This window comes from Carassius auratus, chromosome 11 (assembly GCF_003368295.1).
Source record: "Carassius auratus strain Wakin chromosome 11, ASM336829v1, whole genome shotgun sequence".
In the NCBI taxonomy this organism is placed as follows: Eukaryota; Metazoa; Chordata; class Actinopteri; order Cypriniformes; family Cyprinidae; genus Carassius; species Carassius auratus.
The window spans coordinates 5,626,283-5,650,857 of NC_039253.1; the positions used below are offsets into that span (position 1 = coordinate 5,626,283).

A 24,575-nucleotide genomic window follows, 5' to 3' on the forward strand; every position below is an offset into this window, starting at 1 on the left:
CAGAGTCAAGTATGATGTTTGCAATGCAAAATAACCATAATCAGTCCTTCATGGGAAGCGTGAATGTCTCATAGTCTGTAAAACTTTAGCATGATGTGGAAAAAAAAAATATTGGAGTCAGTTACTTTATTTTATTAGTGCTCATTTATTTTATTAAACTGGATAAATTGTTACACCTTTTTATATATATATATTTATTTTATTCTATATATATATATATTATATTTATTTTATATATATATATTTTATGTTCATTTGGCATTTCATTTATTGTATAGATTTTAAATTCGCTTACTGAAAGAAAAACAACAGCAGCATTATGGTGTAACATTTATTTGAAACTCATGTATTTGGTACTTGCTACCTTATATACTGTATTTATTCTTTTCTTTCATTCTTTTCATGGATTTTGGAAAACTTGTCTCGAATGTTTCTCCATATCGCTTTTAGCATAACTCTGTGTCGTCGACACCAAGCTTCGTTGCAATTTCTTTCTAGAAATGAAATGCTTTCTATGAATCTTTAAAGTCTCTCCTCGAGCGATCGTACAGGTGTGGACACTGTTCTCTCTTGCCTGACCTCAGTTGAATGAGAAACGAACCGGGAAAGAAATAGCATGCCAAAGAAGGGGGCGTTTCAGAACACACCCACCGATTACGTAACCGCCATGGACCAATGGAAACTCAAAGGTGTTTAGGAGCCAAATTGAAATCCCCCAGAAAGTTTACTCTGGAATCTGCTCAAAACACTCAAACTCAAAACAAACTTAGTTTCAGCCTGATTTTGTTCAAAATTACATCATATCAGTTTGTATAATTTTGTTTGAAGTATACCGGGGCCTTAAACATCTTCTACAGTAATTTTTCTGTATCAGCTAAACTACAGTCATGGCGGAGCAGCAGTTTGAAGAGAATCATGTGCTAGGGCTAGCAAAAATGATATTTTACATTTAAACTGTTGTCATGTTTGTAGCTAGCTACCTGAATTAAATTTAAGACAAATATTTGAAGGAAACTCTACACCTTTGCCTATTGCATTTGGAGTGCATTGCATGATTCACATTTGCGTATTTGAGTAGAGTATATTTCAGGCTTTAAGGTGCGGTCACATTAGCAAAATTTTGCTGGCGAAATCTATTCCATATGATTGGGAGTTTCGCAATGAGGACAAATATAGTTCCCAGTGCAGAGAAGTTAGTAACACCAATAGGAAGCTTCTTGGTTCTGATAAACTTCCTCACGCAGTTTTCGTTAGAATTCAAGTTGGTTATGAAAATTTGAACATGAGTGAAAACTGCATCGAGAACTTTTTCGCCCTCATGTGAAACTCCCAGTTGCACAGACAGGATTTTGATGCTAAATTTCACGAAGCAATAGTAAACGTGACCACACATTTAGCGTGACATTTTTTGTTTTACTTGATCATTGAAGGCAACTTTTTCTGATGTGTAAACCTAAAGTTCTATGGTTAAAGAATCTCCTCCTCTTTTACATACAGAATCTCATGGGCGGAGCTTGGGACTTGATTGACACCTCCTACTACCAGTAGTCGATCACGGATCACAATGCTGGAGGCAGAGCAACGTGGTGTCGACATGGGCGACAGCCTCTCCCATTTTCTTTTTTCTGGATGGAAGGCTTCGACGGTGTCCAGCACTGATGGCTGATGGCCTGTAGGAGAGAGCAGATGTTTGGATGACACCAACCGTGACAGCAACTGTGCATTAGATAAATATATTATGATGCAACTTCCATACCTAAGCCTCCCGCCACAATCATTCTGCCTCGCACTATGGCTGCGGCAAAGTCTGCTCGCTTGGTTTTCAAGGGTATGGTGTCCTCTGATTTCAACCAAGTTCCTACAAATCAAAACGGACACAAATAACAATAATAAAATGCTAATAAATATTAAAGATGAAGTGGGTAATTTCTCCACCTCTAGCAGCAATTTACAAAATGTCATTTTAGCAATGGCTTATGTATAGTTTGTACATTAAAATGGGATGCAAGAGAGTATTTTAACTTGGAATAAATTGCACACTATTCGCCATTAACATGGTGTGATTTAAAATCTGACAAAAGAAATCAGATTTATACAACGAGGGAAAGAAAATTAACTGGCTTATATGTGATTTGAAACAGTTTTATTTGACAGCTTTTCCTAAAATGTCTAAAGAGGAAATGGAAATAAAGGGCTTTCCTGCAGATTAGAGCCTGCAAGCTTGTCGATTAAAGCTGACAGACTGTTTTCCATTTGCAGATCTAATATCTGTCTAAGCCAATGGCTAGCTGTAATAAATGCAAGCACCATTTCTAAAAAAAAATTACTGAGCTAGAACACTTTAATTGCTTTGAAAAGGAGGTTAGAGCTGTGCAGCTTTCTGTGTTTCACAGATGTAGAACGTTAATTTGCCACATTATTTACATTTCTCAGTCAACCTAATCAGCCAAGAAGCACAATTACAGCTAATAACACACAAACGGCATTAGAATAATGATGGTTGTTTGAGAGATGCCAACTCCTTCTACCATGCCTGTTTATATACTGTTGGGAAACATGTGATGAGCTTTTGATTGCAAAGACATGTATGCGGATGCTCACAGCACTTAAGTATATTTTACTGATCAAAACCATTTCAAAATGCAAGAGCAACACATCTTTTCATGCAGGCAATTTTCACAAATCAGGAAACCCTAAAAACACTGCAACAAGTGCTGTGAAAAAATATGGCGGTTGAGTGGAGAGAAATATTCTTTTTCAATTATTAATTAATTGATTATTAATTATTTCTGATAGTAACACACATGCACACAAACAGTATGTGCAGTATGTGTATATAAACAATATTTACTGACATCGCTCGAAACTTACTGATATAAAAAATTATAATTTAACTTTATTTGGAGTACTACTTGTTATTAAATAAATGTATTTCAAATACATTCTAGTACGTTTATTTTTCATTAGGGCGTTCATCAAAGCTCGGTAAATATTGGTCACAGACACGATGATTTACCTTCAGTTTCACCAAGCTAATTACTCACTAAAACCCCCACGGATCATGTTTTCAGGCCATTTCAAGTCTTGATGTAACAAAATGGTACAGAGTGTAGATTTAGGAATGTACATACAATACAAAAAAAAAAAAAAAAACTAAATAGAAAAAAAAAAAAAACTTTTTAGGATTTACGATGCTGATGATCGTTGAAATGCGTCATCATCACTATCTTGAGAGAAGGGTCTATGGACTCGGGAGGATGACAGATGCTAATTCGCTGCTGTAACTTTACCTGCATGTGTCTCTGTTGGACAATGTTTTTTTTTTAAACTAGTGATTTATATATATATATATATATATATATATATATATATATATATATATATATATATATATATATGTATATTATATATACATATATATATATATATACATATATATATATATATATATATATATATATATATATATATATATATATATATATATATATATATATATATATATATATATATATGTATATATATATATATATATGTATATATATATATATATAAAATTACAGTTATATTTTGTAATATCAGTGTTGCTTTATTTTTGTACTGTGATTTTTTTCTTATTCAATATTTTGAGGATGCACTGCCTCTCTGATACTGTATGTGTGTCCATTTATATATTCATTTATTTGAAAAAAAGATCATCCTAAATAAAACTGACCCAGTAATTACTTTCTACCCTATAGTTCTAACATCATTAATTTAGCATCATGCTGACATTGCTGTAAAAAAATGTTTTTAAGGTTAGGTACTGTAAAAAGGTAGACAAACTGTGGTTGTTTGCTTTACATGTCAGTCAGATGTTCTTTTCTGATATAAGTGAGTGCTTCTCGCCCCCTAAATTAGCTGCTATGTTCACTTTATAGTATTTAAAGACCTTATGCAATATTCATCCAGGAAGCTGCTTTAAAGTTAGCTGCCTATGTAGTCAGTGGACAACAAGGATGCTCGCTGAGTTTCTTTTTCTCAGTTGATTTCAGTTAAATCATTTATTGATGTTTTGCTGCTAATTTGGCAATTTGGATCAGGATCAAAGTGTCCGAGTTGAATGAGCAATGAAGGGTCTGTCAGCTTTGGACAGGATATTGATTTCAGCCCTTGGCGTGCAACGCTCGCTCTGTTGTTGGCCAAAAATCAGACGCTTTTTCTATTTTACTGTGATGCCCTTTCACTTTTTCTGATGCCAAGCAGGCTTTTTATTCAGATGCAAACTCATATTCCCTTCAAACAGGTGGTGGAGTCCATCCTGGTGCCTGTTTATTTGGCATAAAGTAATAAAAACCTGCTGTTCTGGGTCTACCGCTGCTCAGTTAGCAAGTATACAGTGTCAAGTTTGATGTTTAATAAAGAGCACATCCATCTCGCCTAGAACTGGGATTTTCTCGGGACATAACCCTCTCCATGGCAGCAAGTGTTAAGACAAAAGAGCAGATGGGCTCAACTATCTATCTGGATGAGCTCTGGTTAAGGGATGACAATGTGTTTCTGAACAGCATCATTAAACGGCCCCTTCCTATCCCATGATCTTATCGCCTAGTTATATTAGACTGGGAGACAGTGGCGGATCTGGGCAGAAGGAAATTAGATAGCGAGGCTTAATCCCTCGTGCTGCTCTGTGAACGGCGGCTCAAGCACCTGTTGACTGACACATGTGCCAGTAATGGAATAATTAAAAAAGAGAGAAATGATTCACACAGCAGTGTGCAAAGTTCAGTTGTTTCCAGATGACCTCCTCGGTGCCCACTCACGATAGGAACTTTTTTTATTGCCCTTGGGGGCAAAAAAGTCACATTTTCCCATCTGCTAAATCTGATTAGAAAAGATCAAATTTGAGCGGAAATGATGCAGAGGAAGAAAAAGCGTGAGAAGCTGGAGAGAAATCAATAACTCATTTCAGCAGGTCTTACGTTTTGTCACACCTTGTATCTTTCCACCCTCCTTTTTGTGGGTTAATCCGAGAAAAATAAAATCTAATAAAAAGGGAACAGTTATCGAGATTGCTAATATATTTGTGCGTTAAAAACATTTTTGCTGATATGCATTCAACAGCTAAAACAATTGTTCTCGGAGATTTCACAGATTACAACTAAGGTCTGTTTCATGCCACATGCACAAGCAGAGCTGATTTAATTTGGTGCTTATATTCACAGGTTACAGTATTCCCAGAGTTTCAACACTAAGCCTATTTGTGCAATGCACTGTGTGCTGAAAACCCTGTGGAAAAAAACAAACAAATGTAACCAGTCTAAGATGGTTTAATGGTATTAGTTAGTCTCCGGGCCTGCTTAAACTGGTCTAGGATATTGATTTTATTGGGGTTTTGACAATCTTTCAGACCTTTTTCAACATAGCAATGTGAATAAAATACACTATTAACCTATTTATCAACACAATCTTTTGCTAAATTTGTTTTACACTCACCAAGGCTGCATTTATTTGATCAATAATAATAATAATAATAATAATAATAATAATAAACAGTATGTAGTCTGAAATATTTTCTACTTCAATATATTTTTAAATTTAATTTATTACTGTGATGCAAAGCTGAATTTTCAGCATCATTACTCCTGTCTTCCAGTTAAGCTAATAATTTTAATAATTATTTTAATAATTTTATGAAAGCCGTGCTGCATATGTTTTCAGGATTCTTTGATGAATATGAAACTCAAAAAAATAGCATTTATTTGAAATAAACAGATACAAATTATGCATTTCTAAAAAAAAAAAAATCTGAATAATCCCAAATCTGACCGAATACAGACAATTTAAAGGGATAATTTTCATTGGGTCATTTTAATTTGTTGGTGAACTAACCCTTTAACCATTTTGTAGCATCAGTTTGAAGTTTGGGTTTGTTCTATCTGAATTAATGGTCATTTGGAGGGAAATATGAGAGACATAGTTGTACTCATGCTGTTGGCATGTCTAGCTAATTTACCTTGGTTGGTGTCAAAGATGTTAACATTCTTGGTAAACTTGGACCTTTGGTGTATTCCTCCTTGTCTGAGCCCTCCCAACCAGCAGAGACGCCCGGCGCTGTCCCATAAGACCCCAGAATAAGATCTCTTACAAGGCAGGCTGGGTAGAGAGGACCAGGTACGGCTTTCCATGTCAAAGACCTCAAAAACCTTCACCAAACGCTTACACTGACGTCCTCCTGAAGGAACACAGGTATTGATGGTAAATGGTGATTTTTGCATGGAGAAGCAGGCATATTTAGAAGTAAACACAAATTTTATAAGCCAATTATGTTTTAGTTTATCATTTGGAGTTGTATTTTATTTCAGGTTTTTCGCATGTTTTATAAAGGCAAATTATAAAGATAACCAATTATATCAATATGTTCTCTAAATACAAATGCCTAGGGAATAAAGAAGTTGTATTAGAAACAGTTTTGCCAAATATATGAAAAAAAAAAAACACTTTACAAAAACTGCTAGAATATTGAAATATCTTTTATTGTACCACACTGGAAACAACAAAAAAATGCTTTTCCTTAGTATTTCTATTTTCCATTGCAAATGCCTAAAGACTTTTAAATAAAGACACATTTACTTGATAAGCAAAATGATGTAAGATAATAAGTCTTGTTCTCAGAGAAACTTTAAAACGAGCAAATATCTGCCAGTGGGCACAGAAAAATTCAAAGGAAAACAAGTTTTCCTACTCAAGCGGTGGATATTTGTTCTTGGGTAAGTATAAACCCAATTAGTTTTGTTCAGCTTCTCAGAAAATGACCTAATATCTTCATTTCCTCATGTAAATGTATCTTGAGGATGTAGATATTTGGAAAACAAGACAAAACTAACAGTATATGCAAAATGTAATGCTATGACTTTATGGATTTACAACCTACTGCTCCATTTTGAGACCTTTTTAAGGCCTTAATTTGTTGAAGACTTTCTAAGACCTGTGGAAACCCTCTTATTAATTAATTTTGTTCAGATTTAGCGAACTTCAGGAGACATTTTCAGCAGTGTTGTCCCCACAGCTACAGTGAGGTCAGGCACACACACACACACACAGACGTAAAGTAATGTTCAAGGGTAGATTGCAGATACACAAGGATTCTCTCTGCTCAGCAAACCTGCCACGTAGATCTTGGAGCCCAGTAGGCAGACGCTGGTATCGTAGCGCGGGGTGGGCATGGCCGGAAGGAGCGCCCACACGTCCTTGCGAAGGTCGTACTGCTGGAGAATACTTCTAGGCAGGAGGTCTGCTCCCATTCCCCCAACAGCAAGAGCTCTGCCGTCTGAACAGAGGTGAAGCGAGTCAAATCAAGGTCTTTATTTACAACAAAGAACTCTTGAACAAAACAGTCTTACAGTGTCAAATACAATGTCAAGTAAACAATGAATAAATGCTTTAAATGTCATGCGCTGACAGAACTGCCACTAAATAGAGGTGACTATTTAAAGTGACTGACATGTTTTTTTGTTGTTGTTTAAAGTCAATATGAAATAAAACCATTTATTTCATCCTTTAATAAACATTCTTTTTTATTTTGCATAATACATCAGTACATATTATTTCAAATGAAATAAAAGGTATATTTTATACATTTGAAAAAGGGTTTTCTTTGAAACATCTTTCACTCAAACATTGCTAGAAAACGTTACAAATAATTAGAAAAGATACAACAGTTAAAACTGAATTATACAACAATCTGTTTTCTAATATAATTTCAATTGTACTCTGTTCAAAAACAGTTTAAAAAGTTTCAAAAATAGTTCAGTGATATATAACAAAGATTATTGTATAATTAAATGTAAATTGTTGTTTCTTTTATAAATCTTTAAGTTCACTACCAATTTCTGAGTGATAATTGTTTAAGAAAATCTTACAACTTTTTCAGTGCATAAAATATACATTTATGCATATACAAACACACACACACACACACACACACACACACATATATTTAAGCTGCAGTGTTTTAGAAAAAAAAAGTTTATTTAAATGATTGCATTATTATTATTTAGATTTTTTTTACTGTATTTTACATGAAATAATTGCAGCCATGATGAACATTTATTCTTCTTCAAAAAGAAAAAGCTTAATTATTCCACACTTTCGACTGGTACTGTACACACAAAACTATTCTTTTAATATTCACGTCACAACATTTTCATCCGAATTTGTATTGTTTTTGGACGTTTCTCTTAAAATTGTAATATAGAGACACTTTTCACTGTCCATTCATATATTATTAATATATTATATAGATCAAATTAATGTAAGATATTAATTAAATAAGCATAAGTCAATTTAAATGAATAAAATAAAAGTCCTTGCATTTTCATTGAATAACACCACTCCATGTTGATTATAAAATAAGGTTTTTCTACCTTTAACAGTGACAGAGAGCCCCATGGACGCCTCTCTGAGCGAGCACCTCTTCCTCCATTTGCCTTCTTCTGTGTTATACACCTCCACGGCCTTCAGGGGGCGCTGGTCCTTCCCCATTCCCCCGACCACCAGCAGCTGCTTACCTAAGACAGCCACCGCCGCCCCGGCTCTCGGCGTGGGCATCGGAGAGAGACTGAGCCAGCGGTCCACCTCAGGGGAGTAGAGCTCGAGAGCACTGGTGGGTCGCCCCGAAGCATCACAACCCCCCACCATATACAGCTGCCCCCCGACATCAGCCAATGAGTGATAGACGCGGGCGCTGGATAGACATGCCAGGCTCTGCCAGTGAAACTCATGGGCCGAGGGCACCGTCATCACCTTTCCTCACGTCAGCTCCTGTAAAACAAACTCTACATTCAGCCCACATCTACAATAGCTTGGAAGTTTAGTAGTCACTGCTGTATCCACTGTGTGTGATTCATACAGCAATTATGACAATGTGTACAGTGATTACAACATTCGCAATGCCCATATATTCTCATACTATCGCCTACTATTCCCACGGCTGACTGGGATATGGTGCTTGACTCATCTCATAACATCTCTGAATATATATGAGGCTTCACCGGAGTGTGCTGCACTTTTCCAGCCTTTTCTATTTAGTATTCTATTCAGTAACATTTATCCCAATATATGCTATTGCCAATGCTCTTAGGGCAAACAGTCTTGATTGCTGATTAATCTGTCCATTTCTTATTCAACAATCATTAAGAGTTTAGCATAGGGACCGATTCTCAGTACTAACTAGTTGCTTATTATTATGCCTTTTATTCAAATATTGGCTGTTTATTAATACTTATAAAGCACATATTCTACATCCCTAATCCTACCCAGTACATAAACTTAACAACTATTTTACTAACTATTAATAAGCAGCAAATTAGGAGTTTATCGAAGCAAAAAACAAATTTTGGTTTGTTAATGGCCCCTACAATGCAGTGTGAGCCAACAATAAAATATTAGCCAAATTATTTCATTAATGCTATATATATATATATATATATATATATATATATATATATATATATATAAATATATATATATATATATATATATATATATATATATATATATATATATATACAATGCATTTCATAAAGTAAATACATCTTTATTTCATGCTGACTTTCATAGTATAGTTTATACGTAATGTAATTAAAGCTTGTTTTTGTTTTCCCTTTAGCACAAACTTCTATACAAAGCACTATTTATTACAGCGCTACAATTATTGTGTAATCATATTAAGCCAAATAATACAGGAACTAATTACAGACAGTTAATGCATATCAAAGACTTCAGCCAACCAAGAAAGCTCACAGTTGTTACATTATGTATCCCAGCAAACAAAGACAGGCACATTTTGTGATATTTATGGCTGTGAAGTCCATGGCTTAAGTTATGCAAACACTTTTTTTGTGTTCTATTTTCCTCCAAGTGGAGGCAGAGATATGGAAGACGGCCCAGAATAGCATCATCACTTGATTCAATTGACGCAACCAATTTCACACAACTGTTCTTCTCTCCTCAGCTGTGTACACAATGAGCTTGAAGCGGGCCGTTGTACCGCGGCTTAGCATCCAGTATCCAGGCAATTGTGGTCTTCACCGCACTATATCTCCCTAAGTCCCCGTCTTTCCTCGAGAAACCATTCCCATGCTTCCTGAACGACAGGTCACCTTCACTTACAAACCATCGCTTGAGCGCAAGACTTAAACATAACAGGGAAAAAAATTGAAGTATTGCAGCTAATCACTTAAGCAGATGTCAACAAACCACAAATTAGCTTCATATTGAAATCCAATTATTATTGAACAACCGGTTTGTTTTTAAATGCACACAACAAAGTTGCTTCATTATGTGAAAGGAATCGTCTCAATCTGACCCTTGCTTGAAAACATCCTCTCTCCACTGTAGGGAAACTGAGTAACTGATGTAAATTAGAGTCCATCTGAACTATTTTCAGTTGTTTTGTGCACTTTTAATTATTTTTTTTTATTTAGCAAGGTTGTAATAAATTCATCAAGTGACAAGAAATCACAAAAAAGTAAATAAGCTGTTCTTTGAAGGAATCTGGGATAAAATGCATCACAACCCCCCCCCCCATTTTTTTTAAATTATATTTAAAAAAAAAAATAAGAAAGAAAGAAAACTAAATAAAATAAAAAATAAAACATATCCAATATAATAAAAAAAAAAAAAAAAAAAATATATATATATATATATATATATATATATATATATATATATATATATATATGTATGTATTATTAATATGAAATAAAAATATTTTACATTTTGATAAAATATTACAATATATATATATATATATATATATATATATATATATATATATATATATATATATATATATATATATAGTTATATATTGCAATATAAATAGTTTTTAATTGTATTTTTGATCAAGTGTATTTTTGAAATTGTTCATAATTTTTTACACTACATAAAAAAATTATAATACATCAAAATGCAATACATATTATGAACTGACATAATAGAAAGTCCAGCATTTAACAAAATATTAAAACATAAACCTGAAATAGGAATTTAATCTTTTAATTTAATCTTTAAAACCGTTATTTTTTTTATTTTTACTTTTTTTACCAAGAACTGGACAAACAAAGTAGTTCACATATCAGGGGCCATTCACTAAACAGAGCAAAACAAATAAATAAAAATGAAAATCTAACTAACTTTCTAATCTTTTTGTATTTTATCTATTTTCTTTTGATTTATTATAAAAAAGACCTCTAATACTAGCTTGCTCTATTCTTTTTCTATTCTATCGGTTTTCTTTTTATTTATTATATTATTTAAAAGCCCATGCTGTGTGTACTGTGTTAAGCTAACTGAGACTTGTTATAGCACTTATAAATCATTGCTCTTCTGTTGTTTTTGATTGCTTCCATTGTCCTCAGTTGTAAGTCGCTTTGGATAAAAGCGTCTGCTAAATGACTAAATGTAAATGTAAACGTAAATTAGCACAGAGCACAATTTCATAAAAGTCCGGATGGGAGGTAAAAATTCAATGTGTGATTTTCTTACAATGTGCACATTAAAGAACACAGAAGCAGCCAGATTATTTCCATAATAACCAGCTCAATCTACCAAGAGCAGCTTAAACTTCCACCTGCTTTAAGATGCTTTTTGGGCATTAAATACTACCAGTAATTTGACAAGCACAAATATTAGTAAATCGCATTGTGTGATTCATTTCAGTACTCTCCTCCCATAAATTTTAGAATCTCAAAGGAAAACTCCTAGAAATACAAAAATATAAAAATGACTGTGTCCATGCCTTTTTAGCACTAATTCCATCTACCAATGAAAGCTCATCTCTGTCTCTGGATCAGGTTTCATTTAAATCAAATGACTTCTGGTTGCTTGCATTTTATGATTCAATGTGGTGTTAAAAAAGGAAAAAAGCAGAAACAAACTTAACTGCTAAAATGTATTACTATGAAAAGAGTTGTGCTACTGCCACACTACTGACAACTGTAGTAAAGTTAATATGGTGTTGCTTGCTACTGTAATTAGCCTACATTTCTAGTCATCAGAAAGTGTGGACCTTCATTCAGAAATGTTTCCATCGCAGTGCCCATCACTGATGGGCTTCTCTGAAAAGTTGATCACCGAGTAGAAGTGTTTGGCCGCTCTGTTCTTATTGTAAGCCATCAGATATTATTGATTAAGCTGGCTTATTACAGGTGGAGAGCTCTGGGCCTCTAGAGATTGTGTTAACTACACAGAGACCCCTGAGAGTGGTGAACACTTCATCAAGTCCAATCACAGTGTGAAATGAGCTGATCTCTCAGTGTCTCTTTCTCCTGTGCTGGCACACAGGTTCAAAATATCACTAACTCTGTCAGACTTTCTCATTTTCTTTCAACATATTGCCATCTTGAGGGTGCTCACAGGACCAAAAATCCTGTTCCTTAAGTATATTAAACATCAAACATAGACAAAGGGGAGCAATCGATTTTAAGAGATTGAGAAACATCATGTTATAAGAAAAATCCCTCAAACTATACAAACCCTGTCACCAAAGCTGCATTTATTTGATCGTAAATACAGTAAAAGCGGTAATATTTTGAAATGATGTGAAATAACTTTTAAAATGGAATTTATTTCTTGGATTTTCAGCATCACTCCTCCAATCTTCAGTGTCACATGATCCTTCAGAAAACATTTGTTTTGCTGCAATATTTACTTCATTTTATTTTTTATTTAGTTTGTAAGAATGAAAAACAGATATTTAATTATTCATATATTTGTTTATAGATTTATGATTGAAAACATGTGCCTTATATTTTTTAAAGAATTGTTTGAGTTCAAAAGACCAGTATATATTTGAAATAAATAAAATTTTACTACTTTTGACCAATTTAATGCACCTTTGCTGAGAAACCATGTTAAAAAGTATTCTCAAAAAACATCTGATCACAAACTTTTAGTTTTAGTTTTATTACACACACACACACACACACACACACACACACACACACACACACACACACACACATATATATATATATATATATATATATATATATATATATGTAACATTTGTATATTTTTATATGAAAAATATACATTTTAAAATATATAACAATGTGAAAAATATATATAAAAAAACATTGTTTTACTAAGCACCCTTCCAACAGATCAAGGTTGCTTCAAAACTCAGAATAAAATGTTTTAAGAAAAAGATTATGTTGATATGCAAATGAAACTCATAACATGAAGAAAGAAAAAAAAAACACATGAATAGGTAAAGATCTTTTTAACTTTTAAGCTTTTTATCCAGTCTAACCAGCAAGGCTCCCTTGGTTAACCAGTCTTTTTGTATGCTTTTTAAAAGACAATCCCCTAAAATTCCTTGATCCTCCGATAAAATCCCCCTTGAATGTGAAAAATGGATCTGTTTCCAATTAGCTGTTTGATGTTCAGTCAGCGACAAAAACATACTTTTTTGAAGCGCGTTTGTAGTGTATATTATCAGTTCAGATTTAAATAAATGTTTCACGTAACAATTACAAAGAGCCACGAAGCCGAGCCGGGCGAGCTGTATCTTGGGGAGATATTCTCAGATGTAAATTGACTGTCAAAGGCGAGCTGAGATGAGAAGGTTTTTTCCTCAGAGTCCAACCCTCTGCCTTTCTTTTCCTGCCTTTGTATTCCAATCGCAGTCTTTCACCTGGGGTTTCGGCTATCTCCACCATCATTTACAGGCCAAGCTGTCATACACCTCACCCAAGAGTAGACAGAAACTTCAAGGAAAGACACATTTCTCAAGTCTCGTTTTTCCTCCCTCCCCCTCGACTCGTTATGCAGAGATGGGTTGCCATAGAAACAATGAAATGATCTCAAGAATGCGGGAACCGGGGTTTCTGCGTCGAAGCCTTCTTCGCTTTTAATGATGTATTAACAAACAAACAAAAATCACAGCGATCTTACCCCTTTGACCCGAGCTGACGTTCTCTTGTTAACGAAGCAGGATTGCTCACTCTTGGCATGCCTTGCAAATCGCATTAATTGCAATCTGTAATGATTTGCTCCACCACGTCTCCTATTTTTGGTTAATTAACTGCTCGAACAGCTTGAGATCAACAGTAGGCCTACGAGCACCCACCGAAGTCATTTACAATCAGTGTGCATCCTTTTCAAACTTTTAATTAGTTAGTCTCCCATCCCCAATACGTAACTTAGGCTTAATTCTGCACCTCATTGTATTCTAACCTGTGCTATTAGTTGCGAGTATCATCCAATAGACTTTACGCAAATGATCCATTTAAGGTCTTCTTGTCATTCCCTCCTCCGGTGAATCCATAAGGCCCCAGCAGGTAAGCGTTTATCAGCTTCTATTTAATTAGCCTCCCAGAATTCAAACAGCGCTAACTCTAAAGTCCACAAAAGTGCGGTTCTTAATCAGAACAAAATGATCCTGGATCCTGGGGACGAGGGTTTATCTGCAGAGCGTTGTTATAGTTCTACAGGGGATTCTCTGTTCCATCTTCTTTTTCAATTTACATTTGCTTTCAGTGTCAAATTAGACAAAACGTTCTGACAATACTGTGATGATAGAAATGTGTCAGCGGTTAGAAAATTTGCTACACTCTTAAAAATAAAGGAAGCTTTTGCAGCATTGCCATAGAAAATACATTTTAGGTTCCCCAAAGAACCTTCAAGTGAACAGTTCTTAAAAGAACCATTTATTTTTATTGAAAAAATACCTTTTAAAATAGTCTGAGGGATTTTTCCATTATAAAGAACCTTGGAAAGATTCCATGGATGTTTAAGGTTCTTCATGGAACCATTGATGGCAATGAATAATCTTTATTTTTACAAGTGCATAGTACTAAGGATCACTATATGAGCTTCATATGTGGATATATAGATATATTTTATCTATAAGTGAAAAATGACACAAAAAGGCTTCATATGTGGTAAGAATGTACACCAGACAGGAAACACTTAAACAAATTAGGCTAATTTTTTGTAAATGCTGGTAAATCATAGGAATAAATGCCATTTTAGAAGGGAATTGTAATATTTTTAGAATTTAATTGGAATTTCTTTGCACCTCTGTGATGATATGTGAGTTCACTTTCACTTGTGCCATTCAGTTTTTCAGTAACTTCATTTAGGAATGTTTATTAACATAATTTACTGGAGACAGGAAAAAAAAACTATGATTCCGATTTAATATACTTCTGTACTATATACAAAACCAGAAAACTGGTAGAACTTTTTTAATCAGTAGAGATTTTGGTCTATGATCTCTATCTTGGTTACAGGCTCATGTGACCTTGTTGCGCCACATGGTCATGAAAACAGATTGCTTGCACGTGTTTTTAAGCATTGTGGTTTAAAAACAAACAGCTGAGGCAGAAAGCGCATATGTAAAAATACATTGAATCCGGGCAGCTCTTAAAGTGACAGCAGTTTAATATTCCTAATATTCGCAGCATTCAAATATTTGCATCTGTCATTTATGTTAATCAAACAACAAAAGAGAGAAAACGGCTCACTGCTCTCGACTAAATTATTTTTGTAACTTTAATAAGAAGAAATACATAGTGAAGAATGTAAACAGTGTTTTTATACATTTGATTACTTCATACAATGTATCTAGGATTTCTTAGTTATTTGTTCTACTGTAGTTTTTTTACATTTACATTTAGTGATTCAGCAGACACTTTTATACAAAGCAAACTATAAATGAGGACAATGGAAGCAATACATTTCTTTTGTCCTGTTACTTGTAATTGTAATCGCTGACTGTGTTCAGTGAGCTTTATTTTTATTTGTAGTTTTCTGTGATTTTGGCACTGGTGACAAGAATTATGAAATTTCTATGGCATCAACATTTTTAATATCATAAAGACAACTTTACTATAACTATACTGTTACCATGAAACTACCATGAAACATCTATTATTACCTTTGACTCTAAAACACAACATAATACAATGCGTAATTCAAAATATGTCATTCAAAACACTTGAGAAAAATGGAAATTTCCTTCATATTAAACCAGTATATTAAGCCCTATTTCCACTCACTTAGAGAGTGTCAAAAATTAACATTCCTTCACAGAATGATGCCACTATCATAAAGATATATAACAGAAACCTCAATTACAAAGTTTTCAGAAATATTTAAATATAACATTCATTAAATGCACAAGATTTAAATGCACATCTTCATACAGAAATAAGGCTCTTACTATTAGTACTTTTTTAAAGCATCACACAATGTGAATCTTTTCACTTTTCACCACAAAGTTCCAAATAAAAAGAAAAAAATAACCATTAGAGAGAAAGCACTTCTCATTTGTAAAGTATCTCACTGCAATACCTAAAAATAGGCATCACCACATGGTTATTTAATATATAAAGCTATACGTTAAATTTCCAGCAAGAAGCAAAAACTAACAAAATCTATATTGTGATATATAACATCATCTTGATATAAAACAGCTCCCCTGCAATCAAATTTTGCTCCCACCTCCCACGGCTAGTATCAAAGGATCATGATATAACAGAGCTAAATGGGAGAATACTATACCTGACCTCTTCTTTATTCATCTGCTGCTTCCTTAATCCTTTGTGCTCATTGTCTGGCCAATGTCAACTGTAGCAGAGCAGATCATTTCCATAGCAACCCTGAATTCAGCACACGAGCGCATGATACAGAACATAATGCAACTCTGCCATCGCCGTTCCCTGGAGGATTACATAAAACGCGTTTGTCTTCCCGTGACGATTTTATATTCGAAACTCCCTGCAACACGCTTTCCCAAAAAAGGCCGGCTAACTTAGGCGGTGTAATAAAACCCAGAGAAATCTAGGTCAGTCATGGACAAAACCATAGCTGCTCTATTGATTCAACAAATTAAACTGTGACTCCTGTAAAAGGCCTTTGATCAAACCGAGTGGATTAGATTCAATTACGAAGGGCTTCAGTGGGCCATTTGAATATAAATGCAGTGGGATAACAATGTGGATGAGACTGGTCCGAATGAGGATTCGGGAGGACGATTACAAATGGGAGCTGGGGATGTATTTCTCTAAAGCGAGAGCCAAAAGGTCTCATAGCTAATTGCTATGGAAATACCTTCCTACAATATGAATGAGTCCGAGGCCGCGGTTCCTTAATCAGCAGACCGACTATTCCCCCGCGGTGTTTAAAGACACCAGTACGGCGAGAAATCACTGAAGCTCGACTCTGAAAACTTGGCAGGCAGTCAATGCTGCAGACAGTTAATATTTGGAGCGGGTGGACATTATGCAGTCGCAGCTTAAAGCAAGCTGAAACAGTCTTCCGAAATTGGCTAGGCTGAGCTTTGGGGGGAAAGCTTGCAGAGCAAATATTCCCCTTTTTGAAGATGCCCTGCGAGAGAGCTGCGAGTCAAAGTGCTCTAACCTTTCATACACATTATCCGCTGCATTCAAATGAGAAGGCTGACTGACTGCTCGCAAAGGCTGTGACCTTTCAGATAGACGAATGCGATCCATACTTAAAGTCTTGTCGTCGTGAATGAAGGTGTGACATCTTTACTAAAGAGTGAGAGATCTCAAGCAAAAGTAGTTTACTAGTACTGCTCTATTTTCCATTTGACCTACTAACGTCCAATTCAGTTACTGTAGTCCGCCTGACATTCACAGCTACACAGTCAAAAGTTACTTTAAGGTCAGAATGAACCCGAATTCTGAATGCATGTTCTTGGTCATATTGCACACAGTTATTATTTTAAAGCTGCAGTCTGAAACTTGTGACACTCTTAATAAACAGAACTGTGTGTGTCTTGCGGAAGAACACTGTAGACAGAGCTACTTCTCTTTGTTTATGTCTATGAAGAATAAGAAGGTACTGGGTTACTCTGCAGTGGTTCCACCAGTTACCTGTTACCACCAATTTTGTAAATTTTGAGCATAAAAAATGTTACAGACTGCAGCTTTAAATAAAAAAAAAAAGTTAAGTATGCAAAAAGGGCTCCAAATGTGGTAACAGGAGGCACTCCAACAACACTGACTAATGTTATGCTAACAGTAATATTATGCTAACTTAAAAAAACGGGGAGGGGGTTGTGCTTGGGGGGCCAAGGACTGGAATTGGGAACCGCTGGGTTACATCATGTGTCATTCACCGGTGAGAAAACTTTAAAAGTACTACAATACCAGGAAGGAAGATGGGGTGATTGATGTTTGTATGCCATTCTCACTCTGTCTGCACAGCGTGCATGAACGCGCTGATGATGTACCCTGTCTGCGCGAACCGGGTGCGCAGAGGTATGCTAATAAATACGTTGACAGGCAGGTAGGAAAGCCAATCAAAAACTCGGACAGAGAGTTTTGATTGGACGAACATTTCTTGGTCCTGAAAAATATTTCTTAAGACAATCACCCATTGCACCTCTAAATATAAATTTGGGACTTAGAGTTTGACAAATGTAATCTTTTTCTCTAAATTTAATAACTTGCACTGCTTCTGAAACAACTTTCATTTTTGCAAGTTGCAAAGTCCTCTCACTTTTCAGCCCCTCTCAACCCCCACCCTATTCTGAAATAAAACAGTCACTTTTCACAATCCACTCAATTCCAGATCGAAAATGAAGCAGTATCTTTGTTACTGTAGTATAAGATATCAGAAAAAACTATAGTTATAAAGTTTTATGGCTTTGGTACTGTGTTCTGCAAAACATCAATGTCACATCCTAGCTCTCTGTTTGCAATGCGTGATAATTAACTTAAAAAAAGTTTAAAAGGATGTTATGTCTGTGACACTATTGACCTCCAATGGATTCAAAATATGTGTCTTTAGTAGATACAACAACATTAGCACAACAAATTTTGAGAGCTGGGGAAACATCTGCTTTTAAACTCAAATATGCATACTTCCCTACTATATACAGCAGTACAATAATGACCTACTGTACTACTCCAGTGGACATTTACTATCCCATGAAGGCACAGGAGAGCTGACACAACTGATGCAGGTAGGTCACATGTCAGTGACAACATGACTAATGTACTGTACAGTAGTATGCCTGGACTTTTTTAATGGTTGCAAAGTACTTACTCAAAAGAAGTACCTACTCAAAGAGTATGCAATTTCTAATCTTTGCAGTAATGTTTGTAGCACAGAAAATAATAATAATAATAATAATAATAATAATAATAATAATAATAATAATAATAATAATGAAATTTGATTTAATAAAGGACATAAGAAAATAAGCTATGCTTGCAAGTAAATGCAGTGAAGAAGACCAATTGCGATTTAGTATGCAAATACAATGATGGCGCCATCACAGCAGCTAACATTCAAACTAAGTAAAAGTGTACCGGAGATTAACAAACTTTAATCTTACGTTTTTTACAAATGCCTAAACCACAATACATCTCAGACATTATCCACACAGTAAAGTTTGAATCGAGTCTGTAAACAGTATGCTATAAGCTGCATTAATTGCAGAAAACATGCACAATGGATAACAAAGTACAGTAGTTATACAGTAAATATGCCTACAGTAAATATACAGTATCACTGCGATATAAAGTGTAACTCGCTGTCAAGTGTAAACAGTGAAAACCCTGATCACCACACTGTACTACTGTACATGCATCACATTAAATCACAGAGGTTTGGAAATGAATCACTTACTTTTCGGGACTGGGCTTCGGTTTCTTCCGATTCTCCTCGGCTGCTTCCCTTATGAATAGAGCGCGATGCGGAGCAATAATAATCCACGCGTGGAACAGACCCTCCCTCCCTTCCTCCCTCTGCCTCGGTGTCTGTCAGCCGCCACGCAGCAGCAGCAGCAGCAGCACAGGCTCCGCCGAAGCCCGCTCAGCGTCTCAGCATCTCTGCTGCTCTCTCCCTCTCGCGTTCCCTCATATGGGTCATACATGAAATATTCATCGCAGCCCTTCATCATATTCGTCATTCTGACATTAATTTCAGAAATGCTCAAGGGGGCTCCAGTGCGTCTGATAACCTACATACTGTAAGTCCATCTCATGGTAACGTCTACGCAAATGACGCTCCCTGGGAGGAAATGAAAAGTTGCAAGAGTCGTTTCTCTTGGGGTTTGTGTTGTTGCTGATCTTTATCACATGAACAGTTAAGGAAAATTCGGAATTTAAGAATTGGATCACTTTAGATTTAAGTTCGAACCAAATTGGCCACGCCCCATAGGAAGTTGAGATGGAATTATTATCTATTAACTAAAGAATCTCAACAATGGCGTTTCTTGATCATGTCCTAGAAAACTATACACACACACACACACACACTTCTTAAGTAATATATATAATAATTATTTTTGTAAAACTTGTAAACTTCGAAAAATTCTTATTCTTAAAATAGAAGAAATGTTGTATATATGATAAAGTGTTTAAGGTTAATTAATTTGAACTACTTTTCAATGATGTCTTCTAAAGATAGAAGACTTTAGAAGTGATTAGATATTTTTAAAAATTTTTTGAATTCATATCAAAACTGAACCTTTTTTCAGAAAATGTACAGTATGCAGATTCAAATTCAAATCTTATTTGCTGCCTCTGTTCCAATTTGATTTCTACGTTTAAAAGGCTTTCTTGATTCAGCTCTGAATGGCACACAGCCCTGTCCCCCTCCTCTCTCCTTCAGCCTAGTCTGTAAACATCTTATCTGCAAACACTCCAGAAGGACGTCTTTGTGCAACAATAATGAATCTATATATAGCTCCCCGAGTCCTTCTTTTGAACCAGGCGATGCCAATCACAACATCAAGCTCCAACTTGCCCTAGATTTCCACCGCCACTCGTCCAGACTTGTGTTGCCGTAGCCTGCCAAGTCCACTGGAGACCTGACCCGCTTGTGCTGATAACCCGCGAGAAGTAATTATGGCGAGAAGTCCGATGTTAAGGGCGTCTCTGTGATAAAACATGAAAGATGTACACCCACGCACACAATAAAAGATGTGTTTTGTGCTCCACAGTCCACCAAGTGCTGGTAATAATGAATAATGTAAAAAGAAATGGCACTTTTATGTTGCACTGTGTTGTTGTAATAGAAGATGCTGCTTCCCAAGCATGCTGGGATTGAGGACAGCACATTAACTACAATACAGAGAACAGCAGGTGCCTGGGGCACGGTTTGATGTCTGAAACCAAAAAGAGGAATCAGAAGCTGCCATCATGACTGATTCCACGTTGGTTGAAGGGATGCTTGGGTGTTTTCCATTTATTCGTTGTGCGATTCTCATTTGCGAACTACGTCGGGTGTCAAAAGCTTTAAAAGAACCTTTGATCTTGGGATTTCTGTGGGATGCAATTATATTGCTTGAGGTGATGAGGGTCAAATTAGAGACCTCATTAAGCTGTTCTGGACATGTGACACATGCAAGGACTTTCAGCAATATTTCTTAGTATGTTGACAGAAGTCGAATGTCTCCAAGGGCTTCACAACAACTGCTACTGTTTCCAGCAGAATTTGACTGTTTTTTTTTTTTTTTAAAGAACTTTTTAGTATTAACAACTCTCAATCAGAGTGAAAAACTACCTAAAAGGCTGACAAGTTTATTATATTTTCAATAGTTCCTTTGATCGCACTTTGGAAATCTGTTGGCTTTGAAAAAGTCTGCCTTGTTGTTATTTCCTGCTACAAAACACTGGTTAGCTTCTTCCTTCTTTACCCTTGACAATAATGCATAAAAGACTACAAACTGTGCAGAACTATGAGTCCCAGATATACTGTCTGCTGATTGTGCAGATTGTAAGTTAATATTAAATTGTGTTAATAAAAAAAAAGTTTCATATTTAATAATTTTATTTTTCTCCATCGTTTTTCATTTGACCGTCATTCGCAGTGCTTTTTGGGAATGTATTTCTTACCCTCATTTAAGTCTTCTAATCTTTTTGTCTGATTTTCACATGCTTTTTCTTTAAATAAAGGGTTGTAATGGGATTCACCTTGTAGCTTAATGGTTGACTTATAATGCTTTAATGAAGCCTTCAATGGAATCTCTATACATAGAGAGTTTTTAAAGAACTTTCCTGCTATTTAAAACAGCAGAATCCATCAAATATAAAATGCACACCTTAAAAGTGCAAAATAACTCACTTTCGATAAAAGCATCTGCCAGATGCACTAATGTAATGTAAGTGTAATCATATGTCAAATTTACACTGCAAAGATGGCACAGGAGTGCTTCTGAAATGGCATTTAGGTGTTTAATGCAGCTTAGAGGTGGAATAAATGCATTTACACAAATACAAATACAACTGTATGCTTTAATACTATAGGGGCTGAGGTGGGTCAGACCAGGCTTACTCTGGCTTTTATGCAGCATTAAAGAAAGCATAATTAGTAAAGTTTAGATATATAAGAATTAGACTTTGAAAAGTTAAAGCAGGTTAAATGACAGAATTTTCATTTTTGGTTGCACTGTTCCTTTAAACAGGTTAAGGAAACTGGTTAGGCAACACATTCCCCCTTATTCATTTTTATTTTACTCTTTTCATTGTTTATAAATAATAATATAATGTATTGCATTTTTATATAATTTATATAATTTTCATATTATTTAATGTATTGCTATTCATACATTTGTTTGATTATTTATACATAAACATATATAACATTTTCAAATAGTACATTTGTAAAATGTGAGTACAGGGGGATAATAACCAGAATAGGGAATCACCAAGAATTCTAAAGTATATTTTTTTTACACAGCCTGCAACACAATCATTATTATTATTAATTTTGCACAGTATCATAGTATGTACTGTCTTCAGTGAACAACATACACTTAAAATAAAGGTAACTGTCCACAAAACTGTCACTGGTGCTGTACCCCTTCAATGGGCACTAATATGAACATTTTAGAGGGTAAACAGTCATGCATTGTGTTGGAGCAAGGAGACACAGGAGAATCATCAGCAGTCTTTAATGAACCAAGGCTAGCCAGGAACACACACACACACACACACACACACACACACACATAGAGCAGGGTGATGACATTCACAATACCAGACAACGAAGAACAGAACTGGCTAGAACTCAAATAGAGCAGATAAAGAGAGGCAGACAGATGAACACCTGGAACAATTAGAACTAAATGGGGACAGGAACCGGAACAGGAAAAACCAAATAAGGGCAAGGAAGGCACATTGGAAAACCAGCACATGGAACAAGTGGGGAGCAAAACACAAAACATGGAACAGAGTCTGACATAAACATGTTTTTTTTATTTTTTTATTTATTACTTGTTGCTTACTTATTAGGTGAATCTGCAATACTTTTAAATCCATTCCAGAAAATCTGCAGTTTGTCTCCTAAAATATGTGCAGAAAAATGCCTGCAGAGTCTGTCTGGTCCTGATTAACTAAATTTAGAAAAGAGATAAAATCATGCATGAAAAATCACCCCCAAACTGGGCATAATAGTCTCCTTAATCCAATTGTACTCTCTTCACATCATACAGTAGATGCTCATATTTGTCCATGGGCAACATTTCATGCAGAGGATGGCAACTGTGAGTTAATTATAAAGATGGTGCTTTGTACAGACAAAAAACACATTTTGTGGAATTTGATTGCCAGTTAAAAAAAAAAAAAAAAAAAAAAAAATCACACAAATTAACATAGCACATAATTAGCATGTATGGGATGAAATGCAAACGAGAGGGCATGGGGTGAGAAATTTGTAGCGTCCTGGTGATCATTTTCTGTCTGCTTCATCCAGACAGTCTCGCTGCAGCCTCTTGATAAAACCACCCTGCTAATTTAGCGCTGATTTATGCACTCCTTGGGATGATGAAAGTGTTTCAGGCTGCAGAGTCTCAGTGAATTATGAAGCCAAATAACAGAACAGCATAACTGATATAATAAGAATACCGACTAGGGATTGCACTGTCTAGTCTGTGTCGACTTAACGTGGATCACGTGATTTCTTTTTCAAGGAACATTCGCTTGAAATTCAGTTTAAGCCTTCACATACCAGCCAGAATAGATGCATCACCTATGGAACTCAATTTCTGCCAATTTCTGCAAAAACAAACAAAAATAAACTCTGCAACATATAAACTTGCAGTTGCCATTCACTGTGAGAAAGAAGTCCTTTACCTTTTTTCCATTCTGTGATGGAAATTACTCACAATTCTGAGTTTATAATTCTGCAAATATGATTACTTTATAAATTAGCAATTGAGAGAGTTTACATCTCTCTTTGTTTTAGTTTTTCTTGCTATTGCTTGTTTATATTTCACAATTCGGATTTTTCTTCTGCGAATTGTGGTTTTAAAACAAGTGAATTTATTCTGTTAAAATGCTTAGAAAAAAAATCAGCATTGAAAGAAAAACAAATTTTGTTATAGTGTATGTGCACACTGACTGAGACTGTTTCTGAGCACTGTCAGAGAGGTGTATGCACGTGAAGACTCAGAGTATTGAGTATTGAGTTAATTTTGCTGCTTTATAGGCATTGAGCGGTAAAATAAACACACTTGTGTCAAAATGCCTGTCTTTGCAAGTAGCATTGTAAACACAGTAATTTAGGTCTTAAGTGAAAAAACAGCTGAGAATGAAAACACATGT

The 24,575-nt window shown here is 35.2% G+C and overlaps 1 protein-coding gene across 3 annotated transcripts; it reads right to left on the reverse strand.

The window, feature by feature from the left end:
- Nucleotides 1-364: 364 nt before the first annotated feature.
- Nucleotides 365-19,908, reverse strand: klhdc8a (kelch domain containing 8A). Of its 3 annotated transcripts, none has more exons than XM_026275075.1 (6): nucleotides 19,654-19,908; nucleotides 8,406-8,802; nucleotides 7,145-7,309; nucleotides 5,996-6,214; nucleotides 1,757-1,858; nucleotides 365-1,670 (listed from the first exon to the last, which is right to left on the reverse strand). In XM_026275075.1, exons 2-6 carry the CDS (start codon nucleotides 8,779-8,781, stop codon nucleotides 1,468-1,470), a joined length of 1,065 nt encoding a protein of 354 aa, XP_026130860.1. In that variant the 5' UTR covers nucleotides 8,782-8,802; nucleotides 19,654-19,908; the 3' UTR covers nucleotides 365-1,467. The 3 variants fall into 3 exon arrangements, with proteins under 3 accessions (XP_026130860.1, XP_026130861.1, XP_026130862.1); XM_026275076.1 differs by lacking the exon at nucleotides 19,654-19,908 and adding an exon at nucleotides 16,560-16,779; XM_026275077.1 differs by lacking the exon at nucleotides 19,654-19,908 and adding an exon at nucleotides 16,555-16,779.
- Nucleotides 19,909-24,575: the final 4,667 nt, after the last annotated feature.

Excerpts from the sequence above, each read along its gene's own strand:
- klhdc8a (XM_026275075.1), bottom strand. The coding sequence starts at position 8,781 with ATGACGGTGCCCTCGGCCCATGAGTTTCACTGGCAGAGCCTGGCATGT. Across the intron at positions 6,215-7,144 it reads CTCCAAGATCTACGTGGCAG|GAGGACGTCAGTGTAAGCGT; the intron begins GTTTGCTGAGCA and ends GTGTTCCTTCAG. Across the intron at positions 1,671-1,756 it reads GATTGTGGCGGGAGGCTTAG|GCCATCAGCCATCAGTGCTG; the intron begins GTATGGAAGTTG and ends TCTCTCCTACAG.